The sequence below is a fragment of the Myotis nattereri genome (genome assembly GCF_964212035.1).
Source record: "Myotis nattereri genome assembly, chromosome: 3".
Taxonomy (NCBI): Eukaryota; Metazoa; Chordata; class Mammalia; order Chiroptera; family Vespertilionidae; genus Myotis; species Myotis nattereri.
Window position 1 is genome coordinate 200,697,777 of NC_138077.1, and position 21,362 is coordinate 200,719,138.

The window sequence follows — 21,362 nt, forward strand, 5'->3', positions numbered from 1 at the left end:
TTGAGAGAGAGAGATCTGTTGCCTCCTGTACATGCCCCAACCCAGGATTGAACCTGCAAACTTTTTGGCATACTAGTTGATACTCCAACCGAGCCACCCTTTCTGGGCTCTTTTCTCTTTATTTTCCATAACTTAATGTTTTTATGTGTGTAAATTTAAAAAAAAAAATAAAGATTTCCTTAAATAATATTTTAGAGTAATTTACAACAGAAATTCAGGGGTAATTTCTCAAAAAGCCACCTATACATAAGTTAAATTCAGCTGTTCCTGCTACCAATTGTTTGGTAGGTGGATCAGGAATTGATGGCTCTCACTTTTAGATAGGGATCCTGGGTCTCACAGGAGTGAAGTGGTCTTCCACTGACTCAGGAGCTGCTGCTAAGGTGGGCCATTTAGGGAAGCTTTCCTTGATTAGAGCAGCGCTCTACTACTGGCAATTAAATGAGAACATAAAGTAGTGGGCACAATGCCTTAGCATACAGCATGTGTTCAGTAAAGGTTAGCTGGTATTACTGATACAAGCACACCTTGCTTTACTGAGCATCACAGATACTGCATTTTTACAATTGAGGGAAAGACCATGAGTAAAAAAGATTACATACAACTTGCTTTATTGTGGTGATCTGGAAGCAAACCTGAAAATACCTCTGAGGTATGCTTGTACTAGTTAACATACTCCCCCTACCTTGTGGAAAGCTGTGCCCTTGATTAGCTCTGTCAGGCAATATTTAGCCAAAGGACTGGGGAGATTATAACCAAGTGTTGGAGCATCCTCCACCAAGTCCCCCATACTCCCTAGCTGTGCTCCCCTTGTTTCTGATACTTGAGGCAGTTAGGGCCACATCCCACTCGTGCCCTTTAGGCAATTCTGGATAATCTGGGCTATGGGATGGTCCCCTCCATCCCGTAACACACTCCTAACCCCATTCCTGACTCTAATACCAATCCTGACACTACTTCTGACTCCAGATCCAGCTCCTACACAGACTTCACAGGTCAACATCTAATATATAAATTCATCTCCTTCATTTCTGTAACCACTGGGCCCATGTATCCCATATGTCTTTTCAGGTTTATATTTCTGCCTCTTCTGTGTAGGCAGAAAGTTGAAGTTATTCTTTTGTGGCCCAGCTCCCCAGATACACCTTAAGCAAGTAGCCTGAAGCTGGTGCTTAACCATTAGTTCTTAGGGAGGCAGCTGGGACTAATAAATGCTACTTGGTTTTCCATTGCAGAAGGGGGTTTCAGCGACACTGGCCACGCAAGAATCTCTACTGCAGAGTGGGTGCTAGAGGGAGGCCCATAGACCCAGAGGTAAGACTGAAGTAGCCTAGTAAAGGAGAGGCCAGACTTGCCCAGGGAAACTAGAAATAGATGGCTAAGTGGCCAAGTCTCAGGGCTAGTAAAGAAAAGCAGAGTTCAACGCAGTCACAACACAGTACTCAGTGTCCCACGTGGGCATCTGCCAGGGTTGTAGGCAAACACCTCAGAGCACAGACCCGGCTAGTGTGGCGATGTGGTTCAGCCAGGGCCTTTGGCCTGTTCTGAGAAACGACTGCTAGAGTCTGATGAAATCTGAGCCACTTAACAGAGTGATCAAACATACAAGATTATGAATTTATGAGCAAATTGGGAACCTGACTGTTGTGGCCAAAGGTTTGTGTGCAATCAGGAAGGCACAATGATCAGGATCCATTAATAAACATATACAAAATGAAAACAACAACAAAAAACCCCAGGAGACTGGGGCACAGCAGCACCATCCTTCCATACTCTCTAAGCCTCTAGTGTCCGGCCTTTCCAGTGCACTCACCTCAAAGGACGCCCGGGGACATGGCTTCAGGGGCAGGTTGGTCCCAATTCTTCTCACTACACTGCGAGCAGCCCCATGCGGTTTATTTTGCCAGATCGGGATGGTCTAGAGCAGAGAGGGACAGTCACAACCTCAGAGATGAGTTCAAGCATCATTCCTGTCCTCTCCCCCACTCCCCTTTACCAGGGAGCCTGGACTCCTCAATCCCAGGGAGAGGGCACCCTGTGGGCAGAAGTCAAGTCTCAACTATAAGTGAGGGCAGGATTCCCCCTTGTTAGCCTTCACCTTGGCAAGCCACCTAAGGGATTCCTGCTGCTGCCAAGGCACAGTCCCTGCTGGGAGGGTCCAGTAAAGGCCTGAGGAATTAGCTGGGTGTAGGATCATCCAGGCTTCCCTCCTTTCCTCTGTACAGAAAGGCAAAGATACATGGACCCTTCAACTGCCCCCAGGTCACAGCTGGTTCTGCCAAGTGGGGGAGTGGGTGGGAGGGTGGCCTCCTTCCAGCTCCAGGCCTCCAGGGGAAAGCAATCACCTGGGGAGTCCCCACCTCCCAACAGGCCCCGGGCTCCGCCTTCCCCACCTCCCAACAGGCCCCGGGCTGCCCCTTACCGCACTGGCTTCCATTCCCGACATTTCAACCGGCTCCTGCACTTGAAGGACAGGGCAGCTTGGGGAGGCGTGATTCCTTCATATCAGGCCATCTTGCGGAACACGAGTTCCCTTCCTGTGAAACAACCCTCAGTGGGGACGTGATGGCCCCCACACAAGCCCCACAGAACCTGCAGAGCAATGACTAACACCAAGGCTTCTCTTACATTTCATGGGGGAGAAAACCAGCTCAAGAGACTGCCCTCGCCCACTAATGGCTCTTCCAAATCCAGACCCTTCAAGGTTCTGTTTAGACTTGTTCCATGAGCTTGAACAACCCTGGAAGCCCTCCTGGGCCCTTGGTTTCCTGAGGCAAAACTTCTAAAGATGAAATAGAACCCTTTGGTAGTTAAAGTTCATGGGAAAGGCAAACTGCAGGTACCACCCAAGCCCCACACTCCTTGTTGAAGATGAGATGCAAAAGCCCAGCATGTGTCACCCCCCTAGCACTGCGGGGCCCCGCAGGGAGAGAGGTAAAATAGACAACAGAATGAACAGCATGCTCTAGCCCGTGGTCGGCAAACCGCGGCTCGCGAGCCACATGCGGCTCTTTGGCCCCTTGAGTGTGGCTCTTCCACAAAATACCGACTTGTGCGCATGGGCCACGAAGTTTCAATCGCACCGTATGTGCAGGCCCGCACGTGGTATTTTGTGGAAGAGCCACACTCAAGGGGCCAAAGAGCCGCATGTGGCTCTCGAGCCGCGGTTTGCTGACCACGGCTCTAGCCTATCAGTCTACTAGGCTACAGGGAAAAGAGCCAAATTCTTTATCCTGGCTCAGCCGTCATAGGCAAGTCATTTAACCTTTCCAAATGCTGGTTTCTCCACCTGTAAAAAGGGGACAAGAGCAGGTGTCACTCTAGGCTACTGAGGATGCATCAGTGAACTAGGGAATTTTAAAGGGCTTAAATGAACCGTTAAAATGTGACAGATGGGTGGGTCACTCCTGCCTGGATTCTTCACAGCTGCCCTTGTGTGGTGGGCAGAGGCAATCAGTGAGCTCTCATTCCCTGGTTCATCAAACACTAACGATGTCCACCTTGTGTTGGACACTGGAGGGGCTATGGAGGAGTCAGACAGCCACTCTCTCAAGGAACCACAATCTAGGGGAGAGGCAGCACGTGGACACGCAGTTCTGGCCGTGGGTGATGATCAGTCGCTGCGGGAGACAGGCACAGAGGCCGGTGGCCAGTGAACTGAGTCCTGACCTCAAGGTCCCCTGTGAGCTCGGAGGGGGAAGAAGGTACAACCAGCAGCAGCACAGGCCCAGGACAGGAAGGTGAGGTCCGAGAGGAGCGCAGTAGGACCAGGTAAAGATGCACGGGTCACTGAGAGGGCCAGGAACGGCCAGGTGAGAGTAACGGGAGGGACTGGGCCCCACGCAGCTCTTCTGGAAACCTCCCTCGTGAGTCTCTCCTTCTCCCGAAAGGAGTTATCCCTCACTTTATGGAGAAGGAAAGCTGGGAAGAAGGAATTCTCCTTCACGCGGGGAAAGGACACAGCGACGAAGGAGCTTGTCTAAGGCCACTCTGCCAGGAGAAGCCACCTCAGCTCTGGTCCCAGCCCTGCTGCCCTGCAGGGGTGCCGGGCTGCCCTGCAGGGGTGCCGGGCTGTGCGGACGGCAGTGCTGACAGGGCACACGCCTGCCTCCCGGCTCCTCTCCGAGCCTACCCTCCGGAGACTCAGGGGCCTAGTCTGCACAACAGCCAGCGACGCTCCGGGACACACTGCCAGTCACATCGGTCCTTCACCTAAACCCCGGCAGACTTAGACTCCTGCAGGCCTCCCAGCCCAGCGGACCAACACCGCAGCCCGAGGCCTCCCACTGGCCCCGCACACGCCCCGCCTGGGGCTCGCCCTCGGCCACCCGGCCTCCTTTCGGCCCTGACGCCACCTGAGCCGTGTCCACGCCATCCCCTTTCCAAAGCTCTTCTCCATGATTCCTCCGAGCTCAGCTCCAGCATCACTGCCCTGTACTGCTCCCCCCGGCACCCCGTTTCCTCCCTAATGCACTGTGACGGCCACTTGTCCCGCGGGCAGGCCGTCCCCGGCACCGCACACACGTAAGCATTCGTCCGATTAAGAAATGAATGAACGAGGGCACCGACCTGGGCTCCACACCCGCCCCCACCGTCACCGGGTCGCCGGCTACCGGAACCCTGCCCCCGTCCACCGGCAACGCGGGCTGGTTCCTACCGCCTCTGCGCCCCGCAGCCCCTCTCGAGGCCGGGGTCGTGTCTACACACGGTCTCCCGGGAGCCGGGCCGGGCCCGGTCTCATCACTCCTGGGTCCCGGGCGCCCCACGGGGGCCGCCGCGCTCGGCGGAACTTTGCTGGGCGGACAGCGGCGCCGGGGGCCGCCGGGGGACCTTGCCCGGCCACGCCTCCCCTCCCCGCCACGGCCGACCCGACAGGGCCAAGGTCGGCCAAGTTCCCGCGGCCCGCCCGGCGGTCCCGGACCCACAGGCCGGGCCAGGCCCAGAAGGAGCGAGGAGGCAGCGGCGGCCCGGCCCGCAAGGACCGCGGTCGAAGCGAGAAGCCTCCGGGGTCGCTCGGCCACCGAAGCTGGGGACGCGGACGAGCCGCTACCCCGTGGGGACTCCGTTTCCCCCTCGCCAAATGCGGCCGACAACACCGGCTCCCGCGAGAGCCGGCGCGGGAGCAGCAGCTGCGAAGCCCGCACGGCGCCCGCACTAGGCCGCGCTCCCTCCGCCCGGGCTGCACTCGGACCTGGTCTCTCACCTGAGACTCCGGCTCCCGGACTCCCTCACCTCACAGCCCCTCCTACCACGGCCGGCCGCCCGGCCTCCACGGCGCTCACTTCCGCTGCCCGCCCCCGGAAGCGGTCCTCCGCACCTGCGCACCGAGCCGTAACCCCCCCCCCCCCGCCCGGAAAGCGGCCCCGCGGGAGGCGGGGCTAGCGCGGCTCCTGCGTGGGCGGGGCGGAGGGCGGCCGCACGTGCGGACCCTAGGGAGGACACGCCCCCGAGACCACGCCCCCTGTCGGAGCCCGAGGTGTCAGGGGCCTGATTGGTCGCCAAGCCTTCAGGTCTCCGTCTCCTGTCGGCTCGTAGGGGCGGTCCGGCCTCGGGAATCCGAGGTCTGTCGCTGAGGGGCCCCCAGTTCGGTGATGTCTACTGTCCTCACCCCGGCAGCAAATTGAGAGCCCCTGCGTTCCAGGCCCTTTGCCTTGCACATCGCCCTGGTCCCCTTCACAGCTCATACTTCCCCCAAGACCCCTACAGCCTTCTCTCTGCAAGAATGGGCTTCTCCGACTCCTGCCCTCCAGCGCTTTGTAGCTTTCTCCTGTTTTAGCCTTTATGTATTTTACACACACACACACACACACACACACACACACACACACACTCAAGCTATTTTCAGGGACTTGGTTATCACATGGGCAGGGTAGATCCCAGAGGCACTGGGAAAGAGAACCACCCCCATTCCCACATTCCTTCCATGCCCACTCACCGGGATTCTGATCTCCATGGCATCCAGGCCTGGGTCACATGCCCTCCTCTGACCTCAACACGTGGCTGTGCCTGACACCAGGTTGCAGTTTTTGGGTCTCAAATCCCTCAAGTCCCAGCTGCCAGGCACAGGCCAGTCACACACGGCCTCCGGTAAGGAGTCCACACTTGCTTTAATGTTCTGCTGTCGCCCTCTTGAAATTTATGGTTGTTGTTTTTTTAAAACAAGCATTTTCATTTTGCACTGGATCCTGCAAATTATATGAGGTGGCCTTGGCCAGAGACCTCAGAGGTTGTCCCTGAGCCCTTACCATATTTCAAATGATGTTGACTTCTAGGTCCAGCCCTTTTTCCAGGATCGCAAACTGTTGCTTAATCACTGATTTCACTCTCCAGGGCAATGGCAGATCTTGCAAATCCACCCTAGCTGTCTTTCCCGGACGTGGCAGATGCTGTCTTGGTGCCCTGCTCAGGTTCGCTCTACTCTGCCAGTGAATCCATTCTCCAGCTGCTGTGTCAGCTACTCAGCTGCCCCCTTTTCTGGAAAATTGCCCTTGCAGGAGGGAGAATGGAAGCCCCATCCTGGGAAGTTACTCCACCCCCCACCCTCCCAGCCAATGACTGACTGACATGGGTTACAAAAAGCTGGTTCAATTCTGTGGTGTGGTTTATGCTCCAGAGCCTTCCCCTGTGAGCAGGCCAAGGCCAGGCTTCGACTCTATCCCTGCCCAGCGTTTGTCCTTTCCCCCTTCTGTTTCACTTTTTTTAATAGTTTTTTTCTGAAGTGCACTCCCTCAAAAAATAAATTACCTAGTGCCTGTCTTGAGCTGTGCTTTTAAGACAATGGGTTTAACTTTATAAACACAGCATCAGATTCTAAATATAGTAAGTTCCACTGGAGGTCCATCACAATATTATTTTCAGAAAGTCACTCAAGCCCATGGTGACAGGTAAGATAGACCCAAAGGCATTCCAGCAGCGTTCCCTACCCTGCTGGCCAGCCAATCCCACAAGTCATACCAAGGACAAAACGGAACTGTTAACATCCCACTCAAAGGAAAGGCACTTCAAACCACCCTCGTATCTCCAATTTTATTACAGGACGTGTTGGGGACAGGGAGGAAAGTGGCAGAGGTGTGGCAAGAGGGCAGCTGGGGGCCCTCCCCCGCCATGAGCTTCGAGGCACATGGGGGTCAGGCAGAAGCATCTGAGGAGGGTGCCAAAAGCCCGAACAACCAGTACCTTACTGCCTCCCATGCTTGGAAGCACTGGGAAAGGTTTTGGGTCGTCCCTCCCTGTGAAGGGCTTGGAAGAGTGCCTCCCAGAGGACATGAACTTGGCAGAGCTCGCTAACGCATGCCTCATTTGGTCTAGAGATCAGAAGGGAATGAGACGTTTTGTTTTGAAAGGCTTTCTTTTTCACCTCGGTGAAAACAGGCAGGGGCATGGTAAGGGTGCAAAACACCCTTCAATCAAGACTCAGGCTGAATCTCAACTCCGCCACTGAGCGACTCTGGGCAAGTCAGTCTGTTTTCCTGAGACTCGGTTTCTTCATCTGCAAAACGGGAACAATTAATATCCACCTCACAGGCTTGTGGTGAGGATTCCATGAGAAAAGACATGTAATCTTAACAAAGTGCCTCAGCTAGAGAAGGCCTGGGACTGTCCGGGGAAGCGCCTGCCTGCCTTCCTCTTCCCGGTTGAGGGTGGGGGGCAGGCTTGGCTGCAAGGCCTTAGTGAAAGGCCTGGGCCCTCATGGGCTGAGTGGAGAGCAAGGGTGCAGATCCACTCTAGCTGTCTTTCCTGGATGTGGTAGGTGCTGTCTTGGTGCCCCACCAGGGGCAGTCAGACCCTCTGACTGTTTTTAAAAAACTAGAAGAGAAGGGAGAGAGGACTGTTTCTTCCCACGGGGGCAACTGCAGGGACATCAAGCGGGGCCCTTCTAGGGTTTCAGACCCAGCCATCATGCACAGCCGCTGAGGAAGCCTTGCCCCTTCCTTCTCCTTAGCGCGGGGTTATAAAAATACCTACAAATGGCGAGGAAGTTCACGTAAAAACACTTTCCTGCATGTATAAAAGAGAGACTGGCCGTGCTCAGTGGCTCGGGATGCGAACGGAGGCCCCAAGCTTGGCCAAGGAGTGCCAACACCCGTCCAGGGCGGACAAGCTGGTCTGGGCTGCCCTGACAGCCGGACAGCCGGCTGCTCCTTGGCTGGGCGACACTCCGTGGAACTGAGGTCTCGGGGGCAGAACGCAACACCGGGGCTCTGGTTCCGACAGTGCTCCTGCGACCCTGTGCGGAGGCGGGCGGGGTGGTGCCTTGGGTCTGGGCCTCAGGGGCCCCCTTCCTAAGGGCAGCTGGCCTCCAGCAAGTCCCCAAACAGGTTTGGGGTCCTCTCATTAAGTCGAGTAGACGACACTGGTCTGGCGAGCCAAGGCCTGGGGTGCTGTATGGTTTCTGCTTCTGAAGGAGGGTTCTGCCCAGAGCCTCCAGATGGCTGTCTCTTGGGAGCCTGACCCCCTGGGGAGCGGGCACAGGAGGGCAGCCAGGGCTGTGGCCAGGAAGAAGGCTCCCGACAAAAACAGGAGCACTTCCCTGGCACCCCACCCCACGCCAGGGCTTCTTGATGTTCCTTTTGGGAAGCGATGACAGTAGGGTAAACGGGGTGGCCCACTGCTCCCTATTCTTCACCCCACAAGGGCCTGGACAGTGTGTCCGAGAGGGTGAGGTCTAGGGAAATGGCCCCAGGCTCCGTTTTGGGGGGTCCCAAGCAGCTTCCGGAGCCAGGTGGGTAGTAAAGGGCCGATGGTGGCAGCTGGAGCCAGAGGTTCACCCACAGGCCAGCCCAGGCGCTCCTTGCCAACCCCCCCCAAATGGATGCGAAGCGAGGACAGCCACCTGAGTTGGCCTCTGACCTCACAGGCATCCTGGGAGGGGTGGGGTGGGGATGCCTGAGCTTAAATGTGGCCCTCCTTCTGGAGGCCTTTCTTCCCAGCTCCTGCCCAGCCCCTTCTCAGGGCCCCGGGGCGGCACACTAGGGCTGGAGGAGGGGCAGGCCGCGCCGGAGGCCCTCCTTCAGGAACTGCAGGTACGTGGCCGTGGACGGGTCTTCAAAGGTGGACGCGAAGCTGAAGGTGTTGCTCTCCACGTCCTCTGGCCTCAAGGAGGTGATGTCCAAGAAGTGGTTGGCGTTGATGTGGTGGACCTGGGAGAAAGGCTGGGTGAGGTGCGGGGCCCCCCAGGCTTAGAGCCCCCGCTCCGTCTGCTCGGCCTCTCGTGGGAGAAGTGGCCACTCCCAGGCCTCACCTGTCCTTGCTGAGGCGGGCGGCAGCCAGAACCCTGTCGGAACCGACCCCGCGGCCCGCTGCCTCCCTCACCTGCCTCTGCTCACACGGGGCCCTCCGACCACAGAGCTCACACACCTCGTCCACTAGCAGGAAACCTAATGCTCCTCGAATCACCTGTCCCTCGCCCCGCCCCTTCTCTGCTCCCGTGGCCCCTGAACCCTGCTCCCCTCTGCCGGGAAGAGGAGACGCCGACCTCACTTCAAAGCCAGCTGCACTGCTTTCCTTTTTTATGTTTTAATTCTCACCCGAGGATATGGGTTTTTTTTCCTTTTTCTTAGAGAGAGTGAGGGAGAGAGAAACATGGATGTGAGAGAGAAACATTGATCAGTTGCTTCCTATACCTGCCCATATGCACTCCGAGCAGGGACTGGACCCCAAACCCAGGTATGTGCCCTGGCCTGGAAGTGAACCTGCAGCCTTTGGGTGTACGGGACGGTGCTCCAACCAGCTAAGCCCCCCGGCCAGGGCCCAGCTACACTTCTTACTTGTGCACCTGTCTCCAAATCTCTGGACCTTCTGAGGCTCGCATTCCTTGATTGTAAAGTGGGTGTCTGTAAGCATCCAGCTCCCAGAGCTGCTGTGAGAATCCAACTACAGGATGCGCTTGGGTGCTTGTGAGGGGCCCTCAGGAGAGGTAGGGTGCTGATGTTTGGCTGGGCCTGGGGTGGGGTGGGGGTCCCTGGTCCTCCCTACCTGTCACAAGGCCTGGCCTGTCCCTCCTCCTTCCATGCCAGGGCTGACCGCAGTGGTCCAGGTGAGCCTTCCCTCCAGGCCAGGGTCCTTTCCACGCTGCTGCTACACTGTGCCTACGGCTTCCCGGCCCCCTAGGTGCTGTTGGGGTCCCCCTTCCCATAGGAGCGTCCTGACCCCTGCACAAGGCAGGCGGACTGGGCATCAGGATCCCCATTTTATAGATATGACCACTGAGGCTCAGGCTGGCTAAGAGCCCAGCTAGGAAGTGGTGGAGCCAGGCCAAAGCCTGATGAGGTCTGTGAGCCTGTGCCCCTGGCTAGCTGCTTCCTCTCGCCACAGTGCCAGGCCTGGGCTGGTGGAGGTGGGGTGACCTACCACAGTGCCATTGGGCAGGCAGATCATCATCTCCACGGGGAAGCTGTACTTCTCCAGGTGCAGGTCTGCCAGCTTCTTGTGGGAGGGGTTCTCCCGGTTGTTCTGTGGGGACAGTGGGGCACACCCTTGAGGCCTTGGCCCCCGGCATGGTCCTAGGGGCTCTCAAGAGGCTGTTCCCAACCACCCTCCACTCACTCGCAGGTCCTCCAGCTCCTTCACCAGGGACCAGGTGCTAATGAAGCTCTCGTTGAGGAGCGCAAGGACGGGCGAACTTTCCAGGACCGTCTCCCGGAGAGTCCGCCCGGAACCTGTGCAGGGAGAGGCCAGGCCGGGAGAGTGAGGCCACCCCACGCCTCACTGGGCTTCCATCAGCAAATAACCTCATGGACTATGCACCGGGTGAAATAGCAGAGTCTGTAGGTGCTGAATAAATGGCAGCTGTAACCTCGAGGACATCCTGGCATCTGGGCTGAGACTTAGGGTGAGCCCTACCCAGGGACGTGTGGTCCCAAATCCACAAAACTGTGCCCCAGGCCTTTGCACAGACTGTTCTTCCACCGAAAGACTCTTCCTCCTGTCACTTGACAAACTCCTACTCATCCTTCAGAGTCTCCTCTTAAATGTCACTCTCTCTAAGATGCCTCCCCTGGCGCCCCAGTTACACACCCGCACGCCCCCGGGACCTGCCTGTGTCACGCTCACCAGCCTTGTACTTACTCGCTCAGCGTCTGCCTCCCGCTCTACACTGTGCACGCCCCGAGGACAAGGACCACTCTGACTTCCTCACGGCACGGCCCCCAGCACCCAGCCTAGGGCGGGGCCAGGAGGCCGCCAGGATGTTTGCGGATTGACTGGGCGAGGACAGGCTCCTCGTTTTACTCATCGTCACCCACTGGGTGACACCCAAAGAGTCTGGCGCCCAGGAGGCCTTCAGTGAATGCTCTGCATAAGCGAATGCATGCCCTGCCTCTGGCCCTGTTCTTGTTATCTCATGTGCGTGCACACGGTGCCGAGCACAGGCACGTTCACAGCCATTTCTCATCACTCCGGGCGGTAAGTGTGTTTCCCTCCGTGACTGTTGAGAAAACGGAAGCTCAGGGAGAAGTCACTTGGCCCAGGGTTCTGAGCTGAAAATGGCTGAGTTGGGCTCAGCTTGTATCCAGCAGCTTCCTCTGAGCTCAGCACAGAAACCTCCCAGGCCCTCACCCCCTGCCCCTTCCCCTGCAGTCCCCTCATGCTCCTACAGGGGAGGCCCAAGGTCTTAGCCTCCTGCACCCCACAAAGTGTGAAGGTTCTCCTGTCCTCCCCTGGCATGGCCAGGCCTCTCTCACTCACCTCAGCAGGACTGGTCGTCCAGGGCCCCCCACAGCAGGATCGAGTGCACCAGCTTGTTCTTGGCCTTGGCTTGGTCGAAGGCCTCGGTGAATGGCAGGTAGGTGACCTGGGCCAAGCCAAGAGAGAAGCTACTGTGTGCAGCCAGGGTCCCATTCAGGTGCGGAGTGTGTAATGTGTATGTGTGTATATGCATGTATAGTGTGTGTGTGTGTGTGTGTGTGAAGGGGTGCTGCTGAGATGGGGGATACCTCCTCCAAGCTCTGAATGGCAAAGGGAGGCTCCCCGGGCACCACTGGGCCCTGCAGAGAGAAAGCCCAAGTAGCAAGCCCTACACATAGCCCAGCGGCCTGTGCCCACCTGCTGCTCCCACAGCTCCAGCCCGGCCCTCACGCATGCCCAGCCTCACCTTCTTGAAGGGGTACATGGCCACCTCCAGGCGCCGGGCAGCCTCCTCCCAGCTCAGCTCCTGCTGCCACCGGATCTCCTCAAACACAAACTGGAGGGGCTCCCCCGAGGGCAGGCGGCTGTCAATCATGTTGCCGTCCTCATCCATGATCACGGAGGGTACTGAGGGGCCTGTGGCCTCCAGCTCCATCTAGGCCGAGGTCAGTGACGGGTGGCCTCAGTGAGGGACGTCTCAGAGGTGGGCAAGGATCCTCACGGGGCCCCGAGAGGCCCTCAAAGGTACCCCACTCACTGCAGAGGCGGGGAAACGGAGGCCCAGGGAAGGGGGCGCCTGGGTAGTGAGCCCAGGCCCGTGTCCAGCCCGGGCTCCTTCACTGCGTGAAGCTGCCTGAGGGCCGTGGCGGATGCTGGGTGCTGTGTGCAGAAGCAGATGCCAGGAGCTCCGCCCTCCACCCTGCACCGCCCGGAGGCTCCTCGCCAGCTGGGCACCCCCTGCAGCCAGGCTGAGAGGCCCTGCCAGAGCCTTGCAGAGGAGCCCTGCCTTCCGAGCCGGGTAGGGACCGGGTGTGCGCTCACCTGGGGTATGTAGCCGATGTCCACCTCCATATTGCTGTTCTCACTGGCCCCATACAGCCACTCCATGTCCACATTCAGAGACCTGGGGACGGGTGAGAGGGTGGCCAGAGCACGGTCAGCCAGGCCCACGGACCACATGCCAGACAGCATGTTGCTGGAAGCACACAGCTGTCCCCGCTTTACAGGTGAGGACCCTGAGGCGTGGCAAGCTGAACCCAGGGCTCAGCGCTGCTGGGACTCGGACTGCAGAGAGGGGGCCCTTTCCTCTCCCTGGGCTGCTCTTCCTAAGACGGCAACCGCACCCCCGCCAGTGGCCCAGCCTTCACCGTTCACCAAGGGCTTTCCCATCCGTGACTCTTGTATTGCCCTCGACCCCTCCAGGCAGAGGTCACCAGTGCATCGCCCAGGACACAGCGGAGCGGAGTGAAAACCTGGCACAGCCGCCAGCAGGAGGTCTGGCCTGACCAGGTGCCACCTGCAGGTCTGCCACATGGGGGCGCCCGAGGACTGACAACCAACCACTTTGGGCACAGTGAGCTGGGTGCCCTCGGGAAGGGGTCAGCAGTCCCTGGGCCGGGTCATTCGCTCCCCTCCTTCTGTTTCATCCAGTCAGGGCCCCCACCTTCAGCCTGGGGTGGAGGCAGGTGTGGCTGGGCTGAGCCGGTGGAACACAGTGCGAGGTAGCCACTCTGCTCCTTGGGGCCACTTTCTCTTCCCGGGTTATCCTGACCACCCCTCACCCTGCCAGCCTCCTGTCGAGAAAACGAGGGACCTGAGGCCCAGAGAGGGCCAGGGCCTTGCCCACAGACATGCAGTCCGCTGGTGTCACGGCTGAAACTGAACTCTGGCCTCCCTGCTCCCAGCCCACATCCTGTCCCTGAACAGTCACTAAGCAGCCACTTGGGAATCAGGGAAGACCTGAAACCCGGGTCTCCAGGTCCCCTGCCCGCTCCCCCCCCCCCCCCCACACACACAAGAGCGTGACCCTGAGCCAGTTGGGCAGGTTGGCAGTGGCTGGCACAGAGCCATCCCAGGAGCCCCGAGACCTGGTGGTGGCAACTACTGGCAGTGAGGCCTGCTGTCCTCAGGCCTTTGTCTGTGCTGTTCCCTCTGCCTGCATAAACCCTCCTCACCCCCCGGGTCTCTGCTTAGATGCCCCTTTCTCTGAGAAGCCTCTAGACCTCAACCACCCGAGCCCCTGCCCACCTGCTGGCCTCCCCGAGGGTGGTCAGAGAGGCTGTGGTTATGGTCAGCATTATGAGGGTGGGGCGGCTCCAGCTGCACTGGGTCCTGGGCACAGAGTTGGTGGGCCAGGCCCATGCAGCACCTGGGACATGCTTGTCAAGTGATGAAATGACCCTCCTCAAGCTGCCTCTTCCGGGTCAGCTCCAGGTCCCTCCCAAGAGAGGGGGCTCCGGGAGCAAAGGGGCAGAGACTGAGGGGGCCTCTGGGCACCTGCTTCCAACCCTGGAGCTGGAGGCTTGGGCCCACGTTCCCACCTGTGATTGGGCACGAAGAGCCGGAAGTCACGCACGTGGGTGGCATCTTTGGAGAGGACGATGTGGCCGGTGAACTGGCCGGGCGAGAACCAGAAGGGGAAGTCGGGCGGCTCACTGAGCTGGAACTCGGCGTGGATCCTGGGGGGAAGGAGCCCGGGTGGGAGCAGGCCTCCCACAGCTGCCCCAAAGCCGGGGACCCAGGCTCTGTGCTGGGGACAGGGCTGGGCAGGGGGCCAGGAGAGTGTGGGGCAGGGAGAAGGCACGGGTCTCCAAGCACCGCCCATCCCCAGGGCCCGGTTCACATGCCTTCGGAAGCCTTGCCTGACCCTCCTCTGAGCTCACACGGTCTCTGTGTGTGACTGGGTCACAGCTCCATACACCCCTCTTCGGTGTGGGTGACCATCACAGCCCCAGCCCTGTGCTACGCGCGCTCTGCGCACTTTCCTCCTGGGAGGAGGTCACCACCTCCCTCATCCTCACAGGAGGAAGCTGAGGCTCAGAGAGCCCAAGACCCAGGGTGCTAAGTGGGGGCGGGGGGCTCTGAGCCAGGCCTGCCTTCCGCTTGCTGAGCCCCTGTGCGGCCTGGAGCCCCAGGTCCCGAGAGGGAGGGAAGGGCGGGGCTGCGAGGGCCGCTCACCGGAACATCACGGTGTAGTAGAAGTCGCTGACCGCTGTCACGCAGGCCACTGCCCCCTGCGGGGCAAAGCGGGTCTTCACGAAGGGCCGCGGGTGGAACATGCTCAGCAGCCGGTGGATGATGACCTAGGGCAGCGCAGCAGGACCCGGTGGCTGTGGGCCCTGCAGGCCTGGGGTTCAGGGTGGAGGTGGGTCCGGAGGGAGGTGGACAGCAGGGGGGTAGGCCTGGCACAAGGTCTGGTGCAGACTGGGCGGGGTGCAGGGCCCAGGGCTCCCCTGGGCTTCCCTCACCTCCTTTCCCTTGGGTGCCGGCGGGTAGAAGCGGTTGTTGGACAAATAGCCGGTGAAGACGCTCAGCTCACTGGGGATGATCCACCAGGGCTCGCCCAGCTCCGCCTGGCCCCGCGGGGGGAGGAAGGGCCGGAAGTGGCGGGCGGCAAACTGTGCACGCGGTGAGGCTGCGGTTGTCCAGTTGCGGAGGCCAGACAGGGCCAGGCGGGAGACCTGGGGCGGGAAAGCCGAAGTTCTGGGACACGGGCACCACGACTTTGGGGTCCCTGTCCCATGCGTGGAGGAGGCGAAGGTCAGAGTTTGGGTTTGGAGCCAAGTCTGGGACAGAGGCAGTCACCGCCTTTTGGGGGAGGAAAGGCCACCCCCCAGAGAGTGCCCTGGGCCACCCTGGCTGGGTACCTGGCTCACTTCTATCTGATGGGCCGACAGGCAGCGAGAATGAGGGCCAGAGACTGCAGGCCAGTCCGCACACCGGCCTGGAGTGGAGCATGCAGGCCCCCTGACGAGTACCCGCTTCGGCTGCTCCTCCCTGCCCTGGGCTACAGGGGGCTGTCCCTTCCCACCGAGGCCTCAGCCCACGACAGTGAGTGCCTGGCTCCCGTGGGACACTCAGCCACCAGGAAGCTGCCTCTGTCTCTCTCTTTTTTTTTTTTAATATATTTTATTGATTTTTTACAGAGAGGAAGGGAGAGAGATAGAGTTAGAAACATCGGTGAGAGAAACATTGATCAGCTGTCTCCTGCACACTCCCCATTGGGGATGTGCCCGCAACCAAGGTACATGCCTTTGACCGGAATCGAACCTGGGACCCTTCAGTCCTCAGGCTGACGCTCTAACCACTGAGCCAAACCGGCAGGTCCCTTTCCTGTCCCCATCCCGATGGTGATGGCGGTGGGTGGGGGCACAGGCTCAGAGAGAAGCGGAACTGGGAAGAGAGGGGCAGGGAGCTCCCAGTGAGGGAGACGGACAGGCAGGTCCTCACAGCAGCACTGGCTGTGCAGGGCCAGGCATTGCCCGCCCGTTGGGTCCTGCTCACAGGGTCCCGCTCACTGGCTGGCAAGCCCTGCAGGGGAGCTGCCTGCCAAAGGGGCTGGCTCTGCGAGGGGGGCGGGCTGGGGGTGCTGCTCCTCACCCATCTCCCCCGTAGGTGCAGGTTCTCACTGCTCTGCAGGGGACTCATTTGCTCATTTAGCTTCAACCCAACTCTAGGCTCATCACCACCAAACCCATCTCCACCCAGAACTTGGCATGGAAGGTCAAACCTGTGCTTCAAACCACTTACTGGACTCCCCCCGGACATCCCCGAAGTGCCTCAACCTCAATCTGTCCAAACTGCGCCCATTCTGTCTCCACCAGACCTGCTTCCTCCCTCCGGTCCATGGGACTAACGGCCACCATCCACCTGGCCACCAGCCAGAAGCCTGAGTCATCCTCCCGGTCACTTCCCATTAGTGGCCACGCCCTGCGCCTCCCCGCCCTGCGCCTTCCCACCCACAGCCTCCAGGCTGTACTTCATCCATCACCTGCTCCCAGGGTCCTCATCCGGGATGTTTAGGTCCCATCATGGGCTTGGACCTTGTCCACAGGGCCTCAGGCCCGAGCGGGGCTGGTCAGCAAAGCGTTTGTCAGGCATCCTGCCCAACCCACAACCCCTGCCAGGGGTAGAACCTCAGGTCTGAGTCATGAGAGTTCAACGGAGCACCTGTCAGGTGCAGGGCATCGTGCTAGGGGCCTGGGGATGGGGTGCAAACGTGGGGGACACAGGCCTGGCCCTCAGCAAGCACCGCCTGCGGGGAAAAGACCGCCCTGCAGAAAGCAATGATCTAGTGAGGCGGCTGCACCCACAGTCTCTAGTGCACTCGCTGTGTCCTCCAACCAGGTCCTTCCTGCCCCTGCCTCACCTGGCCAACCCTCCTCCTCCCGCATCCTGTCAGGTGTCACTGCCCCAGGAAGCCGTCCCAGATCCCCACCTGGGTTCCACGCTCACGCTTATCCCTCCTGCCTCCCCCGCCAGGCTGTGTGCCTGGACCACAGGGATGGCATCGCACCCGCTTCTGGACCCCCAGGGCCTGGCACAGCTGCACAGAGGGCAGCTGATAAAGGCAGATGGAAAGAGAAGGAGAGATGAACACAGCCCCATTCCCAGGTGGCGCGTGCACACAGATGGCCCTCCTATCTAAGGCCCCACCTGTGGGGACCCCTTGCCCCACCCCAACTCACCCCGAGGAACCCATCTTTGCTCTTGGTCATGGACTCCGGGAGCAGAGGCTGGAATCGGGCTTCTATGGTGAGTGTCTCCTCGCTGGGGTCGGGGGGCAGCTCCTCCTCCTCGTAGCTGGCTGTAGGAGTTGACCCTATGAGACACAGATGGGGAGGCCCTGCCCGTAGGCATCCACTCTGGCCAGTGACGAAGGGAACCAGGCCTGGAGCTGGGGGGTAACAGTTAACACTCGCCCAAGTAAGAACCAACATGTGTCACGTTTTAGTTTCAGAGTCACCCTGTGAAGCAGATACCGTTACTACCAACTCCCATTTTATGACTGAGAAACTGGAGGCTCAGAGAGGTGATATCACTTCTTCAAAGTCACACGGCGAGGTAGTGGGAGAGTCAGGATTCAAACCCAGGCCGGTTTCACTCCACACCCACGATTACCCACGACCCTCTTCTGGGGAAGTTAAGATCTCAGAGCTCAGTTTCCCCAAAGAAACAGAATCAGGCCAACTTCGGGGTCAGAGAAGGAGCACTGGTCTGGCAGTGAGGAGACTCGCTTCCCCCCGATTCCCTGGGTAGCATCATTTCCACGTTTGTTTGAGGAGGGCTGGCTGGACTGGCGGTGGCTGGCCTTGATTTCCCAGATCTCTTCCTGCTCAGAGATGGGCCGACTAAGTCTGTAACCTTCCAAGTGTAGAAGGAGTCATGATGGAGGTTTAAGGGAGAACGGAAGCCTATTTCAAAGGAGGTGACAAATAGAAGGGCAGGGCCCAGGACACAGAGTGGAATAAAGCAGCGGCAGGGCTGTCACACCTGCTCTCCCAGGGCAGGATCCTGGGAGGGGCCGTGCCGGCATCTGCTGACAGACTGCACGGGTGCGTTCGAAGCAGTTCTTAACCGGGATCATCAGAATCCCCAGGATGCCTTCTACACTTACAGGTGCCCAGGGCCCATCTCGGACCTACTGAGCAGGAATCCGAAGGGGCTGGAATCAGCAAACTGCTCTTTAATTGGCACTCCCAGGGCTCCCGATGCAAATCCCCGTCCTACAGAATCACTGCTATTTCTGCATTTGTAAGTCCATGCGGCAAATCTTCCCTAAAATCGGCCATCTGGGGACCTCAGAGGCGGGACAGTAGGAATGAGCAGGGTTATTAGTCTCTTGCTTATTTTACTGTTGTCCCAGATTATTATTAATAATAAGGCCCAGCATTTTATGGCCCTTTCGTTTTTTAATAAAAAGTTTTATTTCCTGACTTATCAGTAACAGCTGCTCATTCTAGACAGCTTGTAAAACTTTTAAGGTATAAAGCAGAAAATTAAACACTCATAAATGTACCAGCTAGAGAGACTGTTGGCCCCTTGTCACTGCTTAGAGTTGGTGTTTTGTGTTTTTGTTTTTGTTTTAATTTCGTTTTCCCAAAACTTGGTCCAGTTTTGCACTCACGGTGGCCTCAGAGGTAAGGGGATTCATTTGAAAAAAAATTGGTTTGGCCAGCATGTCATTACTCTTGCGCACTGGCCATAAAAAAGGACGAGGAGGTGGCCGTGTGGCTGTGTGTGGAATTAAGAGGTTGGAGCCAATCCGCAGGGGGCCAACCCGCATACCCGCCGTCTGCTTTTACCACAAAACTGACCGTCACGAAGACACTGGCCCATGTCTGCCCCGCGAATTAGCAGTTCTCCTCCGACGCTTCTCCTCTGGCAGTGACCACAGCCCCCGGGACCCAGAAAGCTCACCACGGGCTTTGGTGCCTACTCGCCGGAGAGCAGCTGGCATCGCTCTTGCCTTTCCCATCAATTGACCTCCTTACACTGGGCCACTTGGGTAACAAGTAGGTGCCCAAGATATTAAGTTCAAGAAATGTCACCAGAAATGGACACAGAGGTTGGGGTGGTGGTGAGAAAGCATTTTATAATTCACTAGAAGCCTGGTACATGAATTCATGCATGCATGGGGTTTCTTGGCCTGGCCGGCAGGCAATCGGGCCCATCGGGGTGTTGCCCTGTCCCAATCAGGACGCCTGGGGCCGGCCAGCTGTGGTGGAGGGACCGTGGGAGGTTGGCTGTGGGAGCTCACTGACCAACAGGGGGCAGCTTGTGCATTGAGCGTCTGCCCCCTGGTAATCAGTGCGCATCATAGCGACCGGTCGTTGGTCATTCGGTCGCTAAGGCTTCTATGTATATAGATTAGATGTTTCAGGCCTTCATCTTTGCAAAACACAACAATAACAAAAACCCAACAACCACTGGTCACAGCCAGGCAAAAATGGGTAGCGAGATGGGACAGGCATCTGGTAGCACCTAAGAGTTTTAATGTTCAGTAAAATAATCAGAATAGCTCCTATGGCCTATCTACTGCTCACCAGCCACTGGCTGATACTCTCCCTAATCCTGAAATCTGTGAGCTGGGGCAGGACCTGGAGCTGATGTCCCTGGCTCTGCGCCTTCCAGCTTGGGCAAGCCGGTGAGCCGCCCTGTGCCCCAGGCTCCCAACCTGTACCCCTGGGGATGTGACGTGTCAGCCTCACAGGGCACTGCAAAGAGTAAGAGAGAACTCACAAGAGGTGCTTGAAGCCATGTTGGCCCCGAGGAAGTGGCCAGGGGATGCTAGCTAGGAATTCGCAGTGAGGAGTACAGACTGGAGTGCATATGGGTGTGTGAGTGTGTGAGTGTGTGTGTGTGTGAGTGTGTGAGTCTGAGTGTATGAGTGTGTGTGTGAGTGCGTGTGAGTGTGAGTGCATGTGTGAGTGCATGTGTGTGTGTGTATGAGTGTGTGTGAGTGTGTGTATGTGAGTGCGTGTGTGAGTGTGTGTGTGAGTGCGTGCGAGTGTGTGTGAGTGCGTGTGCGTGTGCGAGTGTGTGCGCGCGTGAGTGTGCGTGCGCGTGTGTGAGTGTGTGAGTGTGCGTGTGTGTGAGTGCGTGTGCGAGTGTGCGCGCGAGTGTGCGCGCGTGCGCGTGAGTGTGCGCGTGCGCGAGTGTGTGTGTGAATGTGTGTGAATGTATGTGAGTGTGTGTGTGTGTGTGTGTGTGAGTGTGCGTGAGTGTGTGTGAGTGTGTGTGTGAGTGTGTGTGTGAGTGTGCGTGTGTGCGCGCGCGAGTGTGTGTGTGAATGAGTGTGTGAATGTATGTGAGTGTGTGTGTGTGTGTGTGAGAGTGTGCGTGAGTGTGTGCGTGTGTGTGAGTGTGTGTGAGCAAGCAGCTTGCCCGACCAGCGACCAGCGGCTGAAGGTGTCAGGGCCAGGGTGACGGGGGACAGGGTGGGGGGGCGGGGGCTGCCAGGACCCACCTCTCCCTCTGCTTCGGGTGGTCCCGGGCTGAGCAGACCCGCGGCCAGGGCAGGGGGGTGCCTGGCTCCCTCCTCATGGCTCCCCTCCCTCCCTCCCGGTACCTGTCAGCTTCTCGGCGAGGGGCCGGAACTCCTCGGGGCTGAGGTACAGGTCGCGGTCGGTGTCCAAGGAGGAGAAGAGAAAGAGGCCTTCGGTCCCCAGGGCCTTCAGCGCCGACTCCTGCGGGGGAGGGCGGGCGGGCACCAGCTGGACACCAGCCCCGCGGCTCCGCACCCCAGGTCCTCGGTCCTCTGTCTAAATGCCCCCCCCCCCCCCCCCCGTCCCTTCCCCTCCTCCGGTCCCCGCTCTGCTCCCGCCTCCCCACTCGGGCGCCGCGTCCCCTCCCTGCGTCCTGCTCCCCCCCCCCCACTGCGTCCGCCCTGCTCCCTCCCCGCTGTCCCCGTGCGCCCGCCCCCCAGACGCTCAGGGTCCCCGCTTCCCTCCGCCGCGTCCCGGGCCGCCCCGCCTGCCGCCCCTCCCACCGGCCTCCCCAGGCGGCCCCACCGGGACCCTCTTCCAGGCCGTTCACCCCGCCCCGCGGTCCCCGCGGCCCGTCCCCCTCCACCCGCCCGCCCCGGACCCTCTGCGAGTCCCGCCGTCCCCGCGCCCCCCCACCCCCCGCCTCGTCTCCGGTGCCCGCGCCCCTCCCGCCGCCGGACCTGCCGCGCGGCCGCCTGGGCCTCGGTGTAGCGGGCATAGGCCCGGGCGGCGGCGGCCGCGGCGGCGGCG

At 59.2% G+C, this 21,362-nt stretch overlaps 2 protein-coding genes across 9 annotated transcripts in view; both read right to left on the reverse strand.

Annotated features, from left to right (window-relative positions):
* Window positions 1-5,347, reverse strand: part of MTFR1L (mitochondrial fission regulator 1 like) — a 12,377-nt gene extending 7,030 nt beyond the window's left edge. Inside the window, exons 1-4 of one of the 7 annotated variants that reach the window (XM_081086628.1) lie at window positions 5,204-5,299; window positions 2,629-2,782; window positions 2,423-2,537; window positions 1,814-1,918 (exon numbers count right to left, since the gene is read on the reverse strand). In XM_081086628.1, coding sequence (XP_080942754.1) covers window positions 1,814-1,918; window positions 2,423-2,446 — 129 coding nt within the window. In that variant the 5' untranslated portion in view covers window positions 2,447-2,537; window positions 2,629-2,782; window positions 5,204-5,299. Of the gene's footprint in view, window positions 1-1,813; window positions 1,919-2,422; window positions 2,538-2,628; window positions 4,633-5,191 lie in introns of those variants that run through there. The other 6 variants (XM_081086625.1, XM_081086627.1, XM_081086623.1 and 3 more) reach the window with 6 other exon arrangements.
* Window positions 5,348-7,012: 1,665 nt separating this feature from the next.
* On the reverse strand, window positions 7,013-20,908 carry SELENON (selenoprotein N). Of its 2 annotated transcripts, none has more exons than XM_081088517.1 (11): window positions 20,696-20,908; window positions 17,313-17,446; window positions 15,093-15,305; window positions 14,803-14,858; window positions 14,166-14,303; window positions 12,667-12,748; window positions 12,092-12,280; window positions 11,686-11,791; window positions 10,546-10,658; window positions 10,351-10,452; window positions 7,013-9,140 (listed from the first exon to the last, which is right to left on the reverse strand). In XM_081088517.1, the coding sequence occupies exons 2-11, from the start codon at window positions 17,340-17,342 to the stop codon at window positions 8,970-8,972; spliced, it is 1,200 nt and encodes a 399-aa protein (XP_080944643.1). In that variant the 5' UTR covers window positions 17,343-17,446; window positions 20,696-20,908; the 3' UTR covers window positions 7,013-8,969. The 2 variants fall into 2 exon arrangements, with proteins under 2 accessions (XP_080944643.1, XP_080944642.1); XM_081088516.1 differs by having other exon boundaries at window positions 14,803-14,927.
* Window positions 20,909-21,362: the final 454 nt, after the last annotated feature.